The sequence below is a fragment of the Corylus avellana genome, chromosome 9, assembly GCF_965113065.1.
Source record: "Corylus avellana chromosome 9, dhCorAvel1.hap1.2, whole genome shotgun sequence".
Classification (NCBI taxonomy): Eukaryota; Viridiplantae; Streptophyta; class Magnoliopsida; order Fagales; family Betulaceae; genus Corylus; species Corylus avellana.
This window is the reverse complement of record NC_142498.1, coordinates 15,159,807-15,175,615: the sequence shown is the minus strand read 5'-3', so window position 1 is coordinate 15,175,615 and position 15,809 is coordinate 15,159,807. Positions and strand designations below refer to the sequence as shown.

Genomic DNA, 15,809 nt, shown 5'->3' with positions numbered 1-15,809 from the left:
TATTTTCTATTTAAGAAAACATTTTTTGCTATTTTAGTTTACGTATTTTATTGAGCAAAATTAGAGTGCTTAGTGTGAGAGAAATTGTTCAAGATTATTGGTGAAGAGAAAATACGTGAAGTCAATCGGAGTTCCGGTGAAAGGAAATCTTTTAGAAGAATCGTGCCAGATGTTTTGGAAATGGCTACTCAGGTAGAAGTCAAGTGGATCACTTGTCGTGTGCAAGGAAGAGTCAAAGGTTTTGTTATTCTTCTTGTATTCCTTATTCTTCTATATAGTGAATTGATTTCCTGGGTTTGGCTGCCCCGGAGAGGTTTTACATTTAGAGAGTTCTCTAAATGGTTTCCTCTTCGTAACCAAATTTCTGTGTTCTTGATTGCTTATTTCATATCAATATTTGGTTGATCTTTTAACTACTAAGTTAAATCTTTTTCTGGATAATTTCTGTGAAACACCTAGACGTTTGGATAGGTGTTATTTGGAGTCGTTTTTAGAATTTTCACATTGAGCTGAAGAGACTTTTTGCTGAATTGAAGTCCATGATTGAGAGAACCTTTGAGGTAGTGAAGGACTCTTTTAGCAGCAATCCAATGAGTAGTTGTGGGCGAATGCATGAACTGACATAACTAATTTACAGCCAAAGTTATGTCAGGTCTGGTTAAAGTGCAATACTGAGGAGCCCCCACAATTTGCCTGTATTCAGCTAGGTTCTGAAGAGGATCACCATCATGTTGAGAGAGTTTGGACCCAGTTGGGATGGGTGTCTTGGCAGGCTTTACCCCAGAGAGCTTGGCACGTTCTAGAATATCTGAAATGTACTTGGATTGAGAGAGGAGAAGGCCACCAGCCAATGGTTGAACATGAATGCCTAGAAAGTAATGCAGGGAGCCGAGGTCTTTCAAGGCAAAAGACTATTGGAGACATTCAATGAGGTGAGTAATAGCAGCTAGACAATTACCAGTCACAATAAGATCATCAACATAAATTAGGAGAAATATGTGCACATTGGACTTATGATAAAAGAAAAGTGAGTAATCAACTTTGGACCCAAGGAAGCCAAGACTGAGCAGAGTAGTGGCTAACTTATTGAACCAAGCCCGAGGAGCCTGTTTTAGCCCATAGAGAGATTTATGAAGTTTGCACACATGATTGGGGAACCTATTATCAACAAATCCTGGTGGTTGTTCCATGAAGACCTCTTCATCCAATGTTCCATGGAGGAATGCATTGGACACATCTAGTTGGCAAGTTGGCCATTGAAAGTGGACTGAGAGTGCAAGAATAGCTCTTATGGTGGAGGACTTGATGACAGGACTGAAGGTGTCTGTGTAGTCGAGTTCATCCTTCTGCTTAAACCCCTTAGCTACTAATCTAGCTTTGAATCTATCAAGGGAGCCATCAGCCTTTTGTTTCACCTTAAAAACCCATTTATTAGTTATGACATTTTTGTGAAGTGCCCGTGGGCAGAGAGTCCAGGTATGGTTGGCTTGGAGGGCAGTGAATTCCTCACTCATAGCTTGTTGCCAATGAGGAGAGGACACTGCTTGAGAGAATTTGGTTGGGGTAGGAGGTAAAGCAGATGGGGATAAATTAGAATGAAGGGCCATTAAAGGATGTTTGGTGGAAAGATATAGTTTATAGTTGGGGAAAGTTTTGGGTTTTCTGGTACCATCTTGTAATCTGGTGGTCATGGAATGGTGAGGTAGTGGGGTGAAGGAGGGAGAAGATTCTGCACTAGAGATAGGTGCTGGAAGAGGTTCTAGACTGGGAGATGGAGTAGCTGTACTGCTGGTAGGAAAAGAAGGTTCTGGAGAAAAAATAGGAGAATGTGAAGGAGATGGCAGTGGTACTGAGGCCACAGGGGAACGAGGAAATGTGTTGGTGCTGGAAGGACTAGACAGCTGAGGTGAGGTTGTTTCAATAGAGTCAGAGGTTGGAACAATGAGTGTAGCAGTGGGTTGATCCTGTGATTGTGTAGGTGCAGAGGTGCCTGGTGTGAATTTAAGGGAAATTACCTTGGAGGAGACAAAATCAGTTGCAGGAGTGCCTTGTAGGGATGTTATCCAATCTTGAGCTGAAAATGTGTTTTCATCGAAGACCACATGCCTGCTGATGATGTTTTTTCCTGGAGAGAGGATTATAACATTTGTACCCCTTGTAATTAGAGCAGTAACCTAGGAAGATGCATTTCTTGGACCTATACATCAATTTGTGAGAGTTGTATGGTCGAAGAAGAGGATAGCAGGCACACTCAAAGACTTTGAGGATAGAATAAATAGGATTTTTGTGCAACAGTTTGAAGTATGGAGTCTGATATTTCAGTACACGTGTGGGTAGTCTGTTGATAAGGTACACTGCAGTATTGAATGCATCAACCCAGTAGGAAAATAGGAGTTTGGATTGAGCAAGTAAGGTTAGACCAGTCTCAACTAGATGCCTATGTTTTCTCTCTGCCAACCCATTCTGTTGAGGTGTATGAGGGTAGGAGATTCTGTGGACTATCCCATTGGAAGTGAGAAAGTGTTTGAATTGGTTAGAGGTAAACTCACCTCCTCCATCTGTTTGAAAAATTTTTATTTTCTTGGATAACAGGTTTTCTACAAGGCACTTAAATCTAACAAAGCATTCGAAGGTTTCTGATTTATTTTGTATTGGATAAATCCAAGAAAAACGAGTGAAGTTGTCAATGAATGGAACATAGTATCTACATCCACTAAGAGAAGGAATGAGAGAACTCCACAAATCTGAATGTATTATTTCTAAAGCAGCAGAGGTTACATTATTGGATTCAGAAAAGGTAAACATTTGGACTTGGCTACTTGACATGATTCACATAATGATTGATGTGAGGGAGCACCAAAGATAAGCAGTTGTGCATTCTGCCTAAGTTTATTGATGATAGGAGGAGCTAGGTGTCCTAGTCTACGATGCCAGATGATAGAGAAGGCTGAGATTCCAAGGAAGGCAGTGAATCTCCTGGATTTATTTGCTGTTTTGGAGAGGAGAATTGGATAAAGTCCATCCCTACTTGGCCCTTGCAAAAGAGTCTGCCCTATGCGGTTGTCCTTCACAAAAAAAATGGAAATCAGTCAATATAAACCAACACTTGTTGTCTACACAGAATTTTTGGATAGAGAGTAAGTTAGCTGCAGTAGTAGGGCAATGAAAAATATTGTTCACTTTAAAGGGTACTTTGGAATGATAGAGGATAGAGGAACCTGTGTTTGAGATAGGGAGACCTGTACCATTACCTACAGCCACTTCCTCATCACCTTTAAAGGGTTCTTGAAGAGTTAAGTTATCCAAGGCTACTGTGACATGGTTATTTGCTCCACTGTCAGCATACCAAGGTTCTTCATCATGCTGTTCTGTGACATGAGGGTGAGCTCTAGCAGTCATGGCAGCCAGTTGGGATGGAGGATGATGCCCTTGAAAGGAGTGCTTCATTCTATGGAAGCAGTCAAGTGCTTGGTGTCCTGTTTTGCCACAGATTTGGCAAGGAGCTTTACCAGAAGTAAAGTGATTAGGTTGACTACTAAAAGAATTTATGGGAAAGTAATTACCAGTGCGCTTCTGACTAGTCTGATAATTGCTCCTTGGAGGGATTTCTGTCTGATAATTGCCCCTTGTAGGGCCTCCTGATTTTCCCTTATGATGATGAACATTGGAGAATTTAGGCTTCTGAGAGTTGAGGGCAAAGTTCCCTGACTCAGTGATAGGCTGCTGCAAGTGCTGCTGATTGCCAAGAAGAATTTCATGGTTGAGCAATTCTGCTTGGAAGTCTTCAAAAGACATGCTAGTTGTTCGGGTGGAAAAGGTGTAGAAAGTGATGAATGTTGTGTAGGCAGGACTAAGACCTCCCAAAACAAATGAGATGAGGTCATCTTCTTTAACAGGATGTCCTGCTCCTGCAAGTAGATCTGCCCAAGATTTTGCCTCTCTAAGAAAGTCAGAACATGTTTTAGATCCCTGGTTGAAGGTCTGTAGCTGACGTTTCAAGTAAGACATTCTTGCCTTAGACTGTGAGGCATAACGAGTGGCTAAAGTGGTCCAAACTTGTCTAGCCCTGGTTAGTCCATAAAGTGAGGACAAAACACGATCTGACAGAGTGGTGTTGAACCAACTGAGAAGAGATTGATCCTTCTTTTGCCAAATGGAATATGCTGGGTTTACCACTGTGGTTATTTCCCCAGCTTCATCACTTAAGTACTTAGGAGGACATGGCTCACTGCCATCTACAATCCCCATAAGATCATGAGCATTTAGAATTGGTGTGAAGTGTAAGACCCAATTCAAGTAATCTGAAGAGGTATCAAGTTTGGTGGAGATGTGTTGGGTGATGCTAGGAAGGGTGAGACTGATGAATGATGCAGGTGGTATGGTAGGGCTGGTGGATGATGCAGGTGGTGTGACAGATGATGCAGGTGATGTGGTGGATGATTCAGCCATGAGAAAAGCTTTTAGGATCGTAGGAGTTTTCCTATGAAATGCTCTGATACCATATAAAAATTTAAACACAAGAGTAGTATAGAGTTTAAAAGTCTGTTTCATTCGATGATATCTTTTTGATACAGTGGGATTTATATACACCTTATACAAGAGTGTTGACAATAAAATAAAATGGTACAAGACAAGACACATCCCTGAATTAGTGGGATTGCCAATTACATTGAGATCCTTTAGTAATGACTTGAATCCTAGCATATCTTGGCAAGCTGGAGATTGCATATCAGTGATATTCTTCTTTCCTTCTCAGTGAATCCTTGGCAGCTACGTTTCTCTTTTCTTGTGAATGACAGCATTGCTTTCCTTTCCTTCGAGAGTATATGTTGCTGAGTCATCATCTGGGGCATGTGGCTGTAATGTAGGATAATCTAGAGCACGTGGTAGCACTGCTGGAGCACGTGGCAGCACTGCTGGATGATGTGTTCTAACACAGTTGAAGGCTGGAAGTTCGGCCAATGAAGGAAAAAACGAGCTGTGAGGATCTTTGTGGAAGCTCAAAGTTCACAACGCTGTAAAAACTTTTATGTGGAGAGCCAGCCATGAGATACTACCTACCAAGGTAGCCTATATAAGAGGAAGGTAACTACTGGAGTGCTGTGTCCGATTTGTAAATTGGCTGAAGAAACGTTTTTCATATTTTGTGGGACTGTCCATCGGCGAGGGATGAATGGAGCGAGAGCCTAAAAAAGTTTCAAAAAAGTTCTTTTTTAGGACCAACTTTTGGGAAGGTGGTGGAGGAAGTTTTCAAGTCCTGCGATGAGGAGGAAATCTGTTTTTTTGCTAGGTTGGCGCAGAGGATGTGGTTCCGGAGGAATGAGGTGCTCCATGGTGGGTCCTTTACACATCCGAATGCTTTGGTTCAACACGCTCTGAAATCCCAGGCTGAATTTTCTGTGGTAAATGAGAAATCTGTAGCCACCCATCAAGATATTGGAGGATCTGTCTCGAGGTGGATTGCCCCACCACTGGGCTTCATGAAGTGTAATTGAGATGCTGCTATTTACTCACAACGGGGCCTGGTAGGAATGGGGGCAGTGATCCGTGATCACAGTGGTGAGATTGTAGCTGCTCGTAGTAAGTTCATTGAAGGTTTTTCTGAACCTTCGGTTGCCGAAGCTTGGGCAGGAGGTCAGGCACTACAGCTAGGGAAGGAACTGGGTTTATCCCACATTGTCTTGGAGGGGGACTCGAAGATAGCAGTGGATGCTATTAACTCTGGGGATTCTACCTGGAGCAAAATGGGGCATCTGGTAGTTGATATCAAGGTTCTGTTGCTGGAATTTTCTCAATGGACAGTTCCGACTGTGGGACGTGATTCCAATAAGGTAGCACACTCCATTGCCCATATGGCCATCAGAGACACAAAAGAGGGGACCTGGAGGGACATGTTTCCAGAATGTATTCATGAGCTTGTAAGGGAGGAGAGCTTACTTCTCCCATCTGATTGATTTCTTAATAAAGCGACTATCAATTTATTCTAAAAAAAAAAAATCATACAAAAAAACTCACAGCAAAACTATTTACGAAACACACGTAGGTAAGGATAAAAGACTAAAACACTTCAAATCCTATTTTGATATGGAAATGACTAGGAAAAAGAGAACAGAAATGTTAAATATTAAATCTCCATCCCATTTCCATTCAATTGTATTAACGTTGCAGTGCTCATTAGTTTTTTTTTTTTTTTTTTTTTTTTTTTTTTTTTTTTTAATAATAATTTATTTAAAGAAAAGAGAGATTCGAACTAGTAACATTTGTTTTATGAGGCGTAATTCTCACCTGATTTAGCTACCTTTAGAGACCTTCAAATAACTTCTTAAGTAAAATGATATAGTAGTAAAAATTAATTCTTAATTTTACTTTGTTTAGAAGAGATGATAAAAAAACAAATTTTTATGGTTACATCGTTGGACAAGAATTTTTTTGGGGTAATTATTTTTTTTTCCCATCAACTACAACGCATTGTCACTTTCCTCCCATAAATTACCAATTGTACCACCCGACCTTATCAAACTATTATTTTGTACCCAAAAGCCTCATTCCGTCAGTCAAAGGGGTTAAAATAGACGGTCAACCTGTCATGTGCCAGTCAAGTGCCATCTTGCCCCCATAAATTTTTTCAAATTGGAGGTGGTGATTCGGACTTTTTCAAAATCTGAGGTATTAGATTAGTCATGTTTTAAAACTTAGGGAGGAAATTACAAAACCTCAAAACTCAGGTATCAAAAAAGTTATTAACTCTAAAATTTAAATGGTGGTTTTAAAAGTCACATCAGCTTTAGGAGGATTAAAAGATGATAAAAAGATGGTCCATAACATTACTCATTATTGAAATGAGAAATGATTGGTATCAATAATTTGCCAATATTTCTCATACATTCTCTTACAAATTCAATAGATCAACTATTAAATTTGTGGGGTCTACTATTAACTTATCTGGAATTCACATAAGTCGACAATTCGCGCTATCTCATTCTTAAAATGATACAAGAAAAACGATTGGCTTCTAGAATTACTCTTTTTCTATTTAAAGTGAAATGGATAATTGTTAGATTTAAAGTTATCCTAACGATAAAATAAATGCTGTTTATTTCATTTAAAATAGAAAAGATTCTACTAAACATAATAAAAGGAAGTCATTAATGGATAGAAGATGCAATAAATCAGTATTTGCCAGCGACGACGACAACGATGCTGATGACGATGATGCTCAGGCCCATCGCCACCCATCTCCGACGATCCCAATACCCAAACGACAAAACCCACTTCAATAGACACCAAGAGCACCGTCGTCGACCTCCCGCTGCAGCCTTCTGCTCTCTCCGCAGACGGATCCATCCCCTCTTCTGCTCTGCTTCCGACGATGTCTCACTCCAACAGCTGCTCCATCAGTTCGACCCTAAAGTTCCCATAGATGAGGCCGTCACTCCGCCCAGCTCATGGTACACCGACCCTTCCTTTTTCGACCTTGAACTTCACCGCCTCTTCTACCGTGGCTGGCAGGCCGTAGGTTCGCCTGTTGTTTCACTTCTTGCTTATATATTTTGTTTCTGAATTTTCCTTTGTTTCCTTCGGACCAAGTATTGGGTAAATGAATAAAATTTTATCTTTTTTATTTGCTAAAGTTTTTGAAATAAATGATAATTTAAGATAATAATAATAGAGTTTAAATTCACCTTTTATTTTAATAAAATAAAATATTTTATATATTTTAATTCACTTATTAAGAATGAGTTTGAGCATAGAATTGGATAAATGATTAAATTTTTTTCTTTTTTATTGCTCAAGTTTTTGAAATAAACGATAATTTAACATGATAACGATAAAGTTCATAATTTAACATGATGACAATAGAGTTCGAATTCATAGTTTGCCTCTCATTTTAATTAAATTGTATTGTATTTCACTTATTAGGAATGAGTTTGAGCACACATGAAAGACATGAGAGAATGTGTTACCCTATTGATTAAATAATTACATTTATTTATTTTTTTTCTATTTTTTTCTATCTGCTTAACCTTTTGAAATTTAACACCTCAGTGTGCAATGAGGGCCTTATGCTCGGTTTGTGTTCGAGTGACTGTACTGCTTTAGTTGAAGGGTTTTTTTTTTTTTTTTTTTTCCTCCTATCTTAGGCTCATATTCCCCCTTATATTTACTGGTAAACCAAACGAGACATTGAGCTTTTCTGGGAGATAAAAGACTGGACACAGTAAAAAGAAAGCGAGAAAAAACAACAAAAAGGTTGAAAATATAATTTAGAAACTCTGAATAAAAAAAAAGGGTCAAAAGTTTTGGGCTTGTGCTTCACTTAATTTGATTGAGTAAAGATGGGTATTCAAAAGAAACTTGCATAAAATATAATAATCATACTTTTTTCCCATTCATTTTGTATGTTTTCTTAGTGTGCAATGAGGCCCTTATGCTCTATTTGACTGATGAGAAAATGTAGGAGTAAGAAAATGTGTTCTTTTGGGTTTAGGCTTTCTACTGTAGGAACCCTACAAGCCAGATAATTTTAAATTGTTGCGTTACATTCACATAACTTTCATTGAGAACAAAATAAAAGCACCGAGAACCTACATAGTTTTGAAATACTGTCTTCTCTCACTTATCAAAGAAAAAATAGTTTTGTTTCATTTTGTTTCCCAACAATTAAAGTGCGGATAAGTAAATCTTGGGGTATGGAACATGTCTCGCCAATGGTATAAATACTGGGATTACCATTTCCAAGTCTTATTATGTTTTGGGTATTGGTTGTCACCAAGATTTATCAGCTTTCCTTTGGATCTTGTTTTTAGGATATATTCAACAGATTAAAGATCCTCGTGACTTTTTCACTGGCAGGTATGGACAATTATTTGTCAAAATTTCATCATGTATACTCTCATATATATGGTTTGGTTAAATGACACAGGACGGAAGGAGAACAACAAAAAAATAGATAAAAAATAACAGAAAATAAAATAAAACCACGTTGATTAGAGTCTCATCGGTCAACAATAGGGTTTTGGTAGAGTCTCACCACCAAGAAGAGAGCAATCATGCCTCCAAGAAAATGTCTTTTTCATTAATCATCATCTGTCATACAATTGAAACTTATGTTCAAATAGACTAAAACACTATAACCTAACCCTAATGTGACTAACTTTTGGGCCAAACCCATTATTAAATACGGACTCTTAAAATATAAAACCTAAATGATCACTAAAACATAAATCAATCTAAAAACTACTTAATTCTTTCTTCCTGCATCATTAAAATTTTCCATTTTTCATCTCCCTGTTACTTGAATATGTTACTATTGAATGGTGCTGATTACTCGGTCCCCATTTGGTTCTTGGGAGAGGAAAGGAACATGCTTAAGAGTGACTTGCTTTTGTAAACATTTTAATCATTTTCCTTTCCTTTTCTTCATCCTTCCTGAGAACCAAATGGGGCATTAATTGTATCAGATTGGGGAATGTAGAGTTTGTGGTTTGTCGAGATGATAATGGGAAGATTCATGCTTTTCATAATGTCTGTCGCCATCACGCCTCTCTGCTTGCATCAGGAAGTGGGCAGAAGTCGTGCTTTGTGTGCCCTTATCATGTGAGTTTACGTACATTTCTTCATATATATTCAAGGGAATTTTTTTTTCTTTGGTGGATTGTCTATTAGAGGAATGCTAGTGACAGTTGCTTATTGGTCAACAAACCACCAACCATGGAGTGCCCACAGCTGATAACTGAGTACCAGTTCTGATATAAATGATTGTTACTAGCTTTTCTCTTAGTGATCATGACTTTTTTCTTGAATCCAGACACTCATTCTCTTTAGTTTAAACTTCAATACTTTTTCCTTCTTTCGTTATTTCCTGTTGCTTTATCAGGAACTCTTTTATCATGTCTATTGTTACATCTATCAGCTAGTAAGGCATGGAGCAGATGTAAGATCCCCCTTTTTTTTTCCTCTTCTCTGTCAAGAATCTTTGGGGTTAATGTTTATGTGCTCCCTCTGAAGAGATACATAATAAGAATAAATGAGAAAGAAAAATATCTCTGATATTGTGAGAGTGATTAGATTAGTGTTTCTTGCAAGAGCTAAGGATTTTTTTATACTTTCTGATATTACAGATACTTTTTTTTGTAGGTTTTCTTTCCCTTTTTGTTTTTTTAAAATTTTTTAGAGATATGATTTGTACTGAAAGAATTGAGTACAACTTTATGCTTTTAATCTATTAATATAATTCACAAAATAGAGTATTTCGTTTATTTTATAAGTTTTTTAGGTTAATTATATAACAAGCAGGTCGAATCTTTTCTACAGGCATGGACATATGGATTGGATGGACAGCTTGTTAAGGCAACTAGGATAACAGGAATACAGAATTTCAATGTAAATGTATGTTGTGAAATTCCTATTTTAGCTATCACATTCGACTTATTGTAATTATCTTCCAAATTGAGGGATAATTCAGTTCATTTCTCTGATCATGGAGGGTAGGAGTTTGGGCTTATACCAATAACAGTAGCTACTTGGGGGCCATTCGTTCTTCTCAACTTGGACAAAGAGATATTTCCTCAGGGGGAAGCTGATAGTGATATAGTGGCCAATGAATGGCTTGGTAGCTGCTCAACTATACTGAGTACCAATGGAGTTGATTCTTCACTAAGTTATGTCTGTAGACGTGAATACACTATTGAATGTAACTGGAAGGTATGGTCCTCTACCTATTTTACGTCGAAATTATAGTCCTACTTCATAAGTTTCTTTTGACAATTTGGCCTCTTATAATGTCTCAAATTTTAATGCCTACCTCTATTTCCCCTTTGATGTGATTGTTAAGTTTATCTTCTAGACTTTTGACAAAGGTTTAGTCTCTCCTATTGTAAGAGTTTAAAATTAAGCAGTTTAGAAAATTAGGAGGGATATATTTTACTGGGTTTAGTTTGATGAAGTTTCTTACAGACCTATGACTATTTCAATTTGTTCCTTCTTGTAGGTGTTTTGTGACAACTATTTAGATGGTGGATATCATGTACCATATGCACATAAAGGCCTAGCATTTGGTCTTCAGCTTCAATCCTACTCGACCACGGTAGGATTCAGTGCTTACTACCTTTCTGGGAACTGTATTTTAGTGTTACAAGTTGTGGTAGTATGACTCCCACAGAGTCAAGAAGATGAGTTATCTGAATTACTTTCATTTGATACTTCTAGCATTGGTGGTTAAAGTACTCAGGTTTATTGATGATTGTCTTTGTATCTAATGGTTTGCTGTTGATGAGATAGACTTTTGAAAAGGTTAGCATCCAAAGTTGTGAAGGTGGCTCGATGGAGAGGAAAGATGATTACGACAGACTCGGATCAAAGGTTCTATATGCTTTCGTTTATCCAAACTTCATGATCAATAGGTACTTGCTTGATCATTAATGATTGATATGTTTCTTACTTACTCTGAAAGCTAATCCGCATTCTCTTACAAGTTGAAGCTCTGTGAGTGATCTTCTAGGTATGGACCTTGGATGGACACCAATCTGGTTCTCCCACTAGGACCCAGGAAATGTCTAGTGGTATTCGACTACTTTATTGAAGCTTCTCTTAAGGTAATATTTTCCCCTTCTGTTGCAATATTTTCTTAAACGCCATTTTGCAAAACAAATCTTAAATTTTTGAGGCTGATATTTTGGATGTATTTGAGTCTGTCTTTGCCTGCTGTGCTTCAAGGGCTCCAAATCAGGTCGGGTTTATCGTGGTCAAGGTCCCCAACTAAAACACAATTTAGAAAAAAATTGTTCGGGCAAATTTCGAGCACCGACCAAATATAGTATCATTAGATTGCTTCTGGCTATATTTCTAGAAAATGGAACTAGTTTGGGAATGCTTATGATAGCTACACGTGTGTCTCTCTTTGTGTCATACTGTAGATGCATGATTTGCCTCTACATCTTATTATTTTGCCCATTATACTCTTTAATCTGTTATCTTGAAGGTTATCAAAAAGCCAAGATAGGTGAGTCTGAAGTAATGTCAGGCATCACCATCTTTTCGGTATAGATTGCTTACTGTGAAGTTTACGTTGTGAGAAATTACTATTAAAAGTTTTCATGGCTTGTAGCATCTCATATTGGCAAATCAAACCATTTGTTTTATGTGTTTTTTTTTTTTTTTTGGCCAGAAAGATTTAGGGCTTAGAGATTTTAGAAATGTTTTATAATGTTGGACGATTAATATGTGAAAACAATTGCACTGTAGTCTAATGGGCTATAACTTTTGTATTTCCCCCTCTCACCTCAGGATGACAAAGATTTTATAGAGAGCAGTTTAGAAGACAGTGAAAGAGTGCAGGTACGAAGTATTTGTCTAATCCATATATCATGGAAATGATTGGTAAATGTAGCAATATTTAAGCCTAATGCAGCTGTTGGAAAAAGTGCAGCTGGAGGATATTGTGCTATGCGAAGGTGTTCAAAAGGGCCTTGAATCACCTGCATATTCTACTGGCAGATATGCTCCTACTGTTGAGAAGGCCATGCACCATTTCCATTGTCTGCTTCATCAAAACCTATCAAATGATTGTGTTGTGGAATAACGTTACCACACAAACATCCCACAAACTATTGGATTTTTATTTTATTTATTTTATTTTTATTTTTTTAAGAATTGATCTAAAGGCTATTATTAGACATCAACATTAATCACCACCAATTTCCTCCATGAAACCTCTAATTTTTTATTTTTAAATTCCATAAATGGATATACTACAAAGATCTGAATTCATGCACACAAATAGAATTGATGTTATAATTAGCTTGTTTAATGTCTTTTTCTCATGACCTGAGATATTGAACTTGAGTTTGTTCCTTGTTCTGCATCTTCAACACTCACCAAAGGAAATTGAAAGATACTCTCAAGAGAGGGAAAGACATGTCATTTACAACCAAAACAATCCAACACCATCACTACATTCCAGTTGAAAGAAAAAAAAGTCAGTACATCACAATACCAAATCATAACACTGACACGAGTTTAACAGCACACTTATGAAGCATCACATTGTTCAAAAAAAAAAACAGTTATTTTCTTTCCTTTTTTTTTTTTTTGTTTGGTGTACTTTCACTTGGTTTGCCTCGAGTGTTCCATCCTATGTAAAGCACTGTTAACTAAAAACCAAAAGGCAGTGGACAAAAAGCAGACAGAAAGTGAATCTGTAGGACAGGTTGATGCTGCAGCCGCGGCTCCAGCTCGTTCTCTATCAACTAACACTAAGCTGTAAGACAAGACGACAGTTAACCAAGTTTAAAAAGTCCCAAAAGTTTGAATACACCGTAAAGAAGATTAGGATAAATAGTTATGTTTTCTAACTTCAAGAATTTCTTCTTCTTCTGAAAAACGAAATGAGGGGAGTTTCTGGAACAGGTATCAGCTTCCCAATTGCAGCAAGGGGCCAACTATATTGAGAGAGAGAGAGAGAGAGAGAGAGAGAGAGAGAGTCATTAGTTGATCATCCAGGGAAACTTTGAAGTTCCCAAACAAAGAGGGTTAAAATGCAAGATGCACATTTCGGAAATATCACCCACTAAAGCAACTGACCTTAGGACGCCAATAATGATAGAGATGAGCCACATTGACCAGTTCAACTTTACTGTCTTGGTAAACTTCCCAAGAAACTCGATGATCAAAACCTAAAACAGCAGCAAGAAATGTGGAGTCGAAGTAAGATCATAAAGCCAAAAGAGCAAATTAAAAGGCTATACAGGCGAGCCAAAAGAGCAAAAGGCTATACAAGTCTCACCTGAAGCACAACAGTTATTCCCACTATCCCGATGAAAAGTTTGTTTTTAGTAATTCCTTTGAATACATTGAATTCATCTGGCTTCCGAGCATTAAATTCATTAAAAACCTGCAGTTGGACCAATTGGATTGTTCACATGCTTATGCTAACACATAACAGCCATGATATAGCAAATTACTTATCCAATGGGGGAGGGAGATCAGCTTAGCCGGCTAACGTTATGGGCACAAATGAATCACACAATAGAAGACGAGCAGACATTTAACACTAATTAAAAATACTCTCAAGACATAATATCGACCAATTAAAATTTATAGGTACTCAGTTGGATGTAAATGTCACCCATACCCTAAGAAGCTCTGAAAGTCGTGTACACACTATCAAGTGTTCCCATAACACATGCACACATATCTTTTGAACGCATAGACAACCTTGCTGCATAGTCAGTGGGTACTAACTTCTGACTTTTAGCATGTGTAAAGAGATGGGAACCGAACAAGTATTTGTGATTTTAACAAGCAAAGATTTAAGCAACTTCCATCTGACAAATTCAAGTGAAGAAGCATGAAAGACTTTTGAGGGGCATGATAATGGCGAGTTACACTTAAGAGAGTTTGGAAACAATTTTTTTTAGTTGAAGTGTCCAGAACTGGAATAAATTCAGACGAAAACAATTTCATCTCACTTCTCTAAAAGGTTGAATCAATTCATTGAGGAAGTCATGCAGGTCCAAATTGCCCATATGCATATGTATACCTATTGCCTATTGGAGATTTCTAATACCCAAGCTATAGGACCTTTGGGTAATGGTGTGTGGGGAGATAAAACGGTTATGAAGTTTTTACTAAGAATATATTAATATAAATAGTTGAACACAACTCCAAGCTAATGGGTTAAGATCCACTTGGGTATATTAAGTATTGTTTTCTTTTATATTTTCTCAGTGTAGGACTCAACACTCACAAGTGCACTCACAATAATCTCCCCCTCACTTGTGAGTCTATTCACATTGACCCAACTCCCCCTCGCTTGCGAGTCTTTTTACATTTCCAAGAGTGTCTCGCATCAAGAGTTGCGAATGCAGACACAACTCCAAACCCGACACGTCTACACACCTGTCTTAGGAAACTAACCATGGCTCTGATACCATTTGTTGGGAGATAAAGTGGTTCTAAAGTTTTTACCAAGAGTATATTAATATATATAATTAAACACAACTCTAGCCCAAAAGCCTAAGCTAATGAGCTAAGGTCCACTTAGCCCAAAAGCTTGAATTCAGACGTAAACAATTTCATCTCACTTCTCTAAAAGGTTGAATCAATTCATCGAGGAAGTCATGCAGGTCAAATTTGCCCATATGTATATGTATATCTATTGGAGATTTCTAATACCCTAGCTATAGGACCTTTGGGTAATGGTGTGTTGGGAGATAAAGCAGTTATGGAGTTTTTACCAAAAGTATATTAATATATAGTTGAATACAACTCCAAGCTAATGGGCTAAGGTCCACTTAGGTATATTAAGTATTGTTTTATTTTATATTTTCTCAATGTAGGGCTTAACACTCACAAGTGCACTCACACCAATCTCCCCCTCACTTGTGAGTCTCTTCACATTGACCCAACCCCACCTCGCTTGTGAATCTTTTTACATTTCCAAGAGTGTCTTGCGTCAAGAGTTGCGAATGCAGACACAACTCCAAACCCGACACGTCTAGACACCTGTCCTAAGAAACTAACAATGGCTCTGACACCATTTGTTGGGAGATAAAGTAGTTATAGAGTTTTTATCAAGAGTATATTAATATACATAATTGAACACAACTCTAGTCCAAAAGCCTAAGCTAATGAGCTAAGGTCCACTTAGGTATATTAAGTACTCTTTTATTTTATATCTTCTCAATGTGAGACTCAACACTCACAAGTTCACTCATAACATGATGATATAGTTTTAAAGGAATAAATTTTTTTTTTTTTTTTGATAAGTAATAATGATATATATCAAGAGCGCAGAGGGGCGCAACCCA

The 15,809-nt window shown here is 37.6% G+C and overlaps 4 protein-coding genes across 9 annotated transcripts in view; 2 read left to right on the top strand and 2 right to left on the bottom strand.

The window, feature by feature from the left end:
* Window positions 1-626: 626 nt before the first annotated feature.
* On the bottom strand, window positions 627-4,449 carry LOC148583849 (uncharacterized). The gene is made up of 4 exons (XM_088510794.1): window positions 3,564-4,449; window positions 3,240-3,476; window positions 959-2,125; window positions 627-868 (listed from the first exon to the last, which is right to left on the bottom strand). Exons 1-4 carry the CDS (start codon window positions 4,447-4,449, stop codon window positions 627-629), a joined length of 2,532 nt encoding a protein of 843 aa, XP_088366920.1.
* A 1,082-nt stretch (window positions 4,450-5,531) lies between these two features.
* Window positions 5,532-5,954, top strand: LOC148583848 (uncharacterized). Its single transcript, XM_088510793.1, has one exon. It carries the CDS (start codon window positions 5,532-5,534, stop codon window positions 5,952-5,954), a length of 423 nt encoding a protein of 140 aa, XP_088366919.1.
* Window positions 5,955-7,136: 1,182 nt separating this feature from the next.
* On the top strand, window positions 7,137-13,007 carry LOC132189056 (choline monooxygenase, putative (CMO-like)). The gene is made up of 10 exons (XM_059603541.2): window positions 7,137-7,516; window positions 8,808-8,853; window positions 9,462-9,597; window positions 10,315-10,389; window positions 10,492-10,704; window positions 10,991-11,086; window positions 11,281-11,402; window positions 11,501-11,594; window positions 12,286-12,336; window positions 12,428-13,007. Exons 1-10 carry the CDS (start codon window positions 7,198-7,200, stop codon window positions 12,578-12,580), a joined length of 1,305 nt encoding a protein of 434 aa, XP_059459524.2. The 5' UTR covers window positions 7,137-7,197; the 3' UTR covers window positions 12,581-13,007.
* Window positions 12,894-15,809, bottom strand: part of LOC132189054 (calcium-transporting ATPase 10, plasma membrane-type) — a 45,326-nt gene continuing 42,410 nt past the window's right edge. For 4 of the 6 annotated variants that reach the window (XM_088510345.1, XM_088510344.1, XM_088510346.1 and 1 more), the window contains 4 exons: window positions 13,784-13,891; window positions 13,582-13,673; window positions 13,354-13,439; window positions 12,894-13,258 (listed from right to left, as the gene is read on the bottom strand). In XM_088510345.1, coding sequence (XP_088366471.1) covers window positions 13,355-13,439; window positions 13,582-13,673; window positions 13,784-13,891 — 285 coding nt within the window. In that variant the 3' untranslated portion in view covers window positions 12,894-13,258; window position 13,354. Of the gene's footprint in view, window positions 13,440-13,581; window positions 13,674-13,783; window positions 13,892-15,809 lie in introns of all 6 variants that reach the window. The other 2 variants (XM_059603536.2, XM_088510343.1) reach the window with 2 other exon arrangements.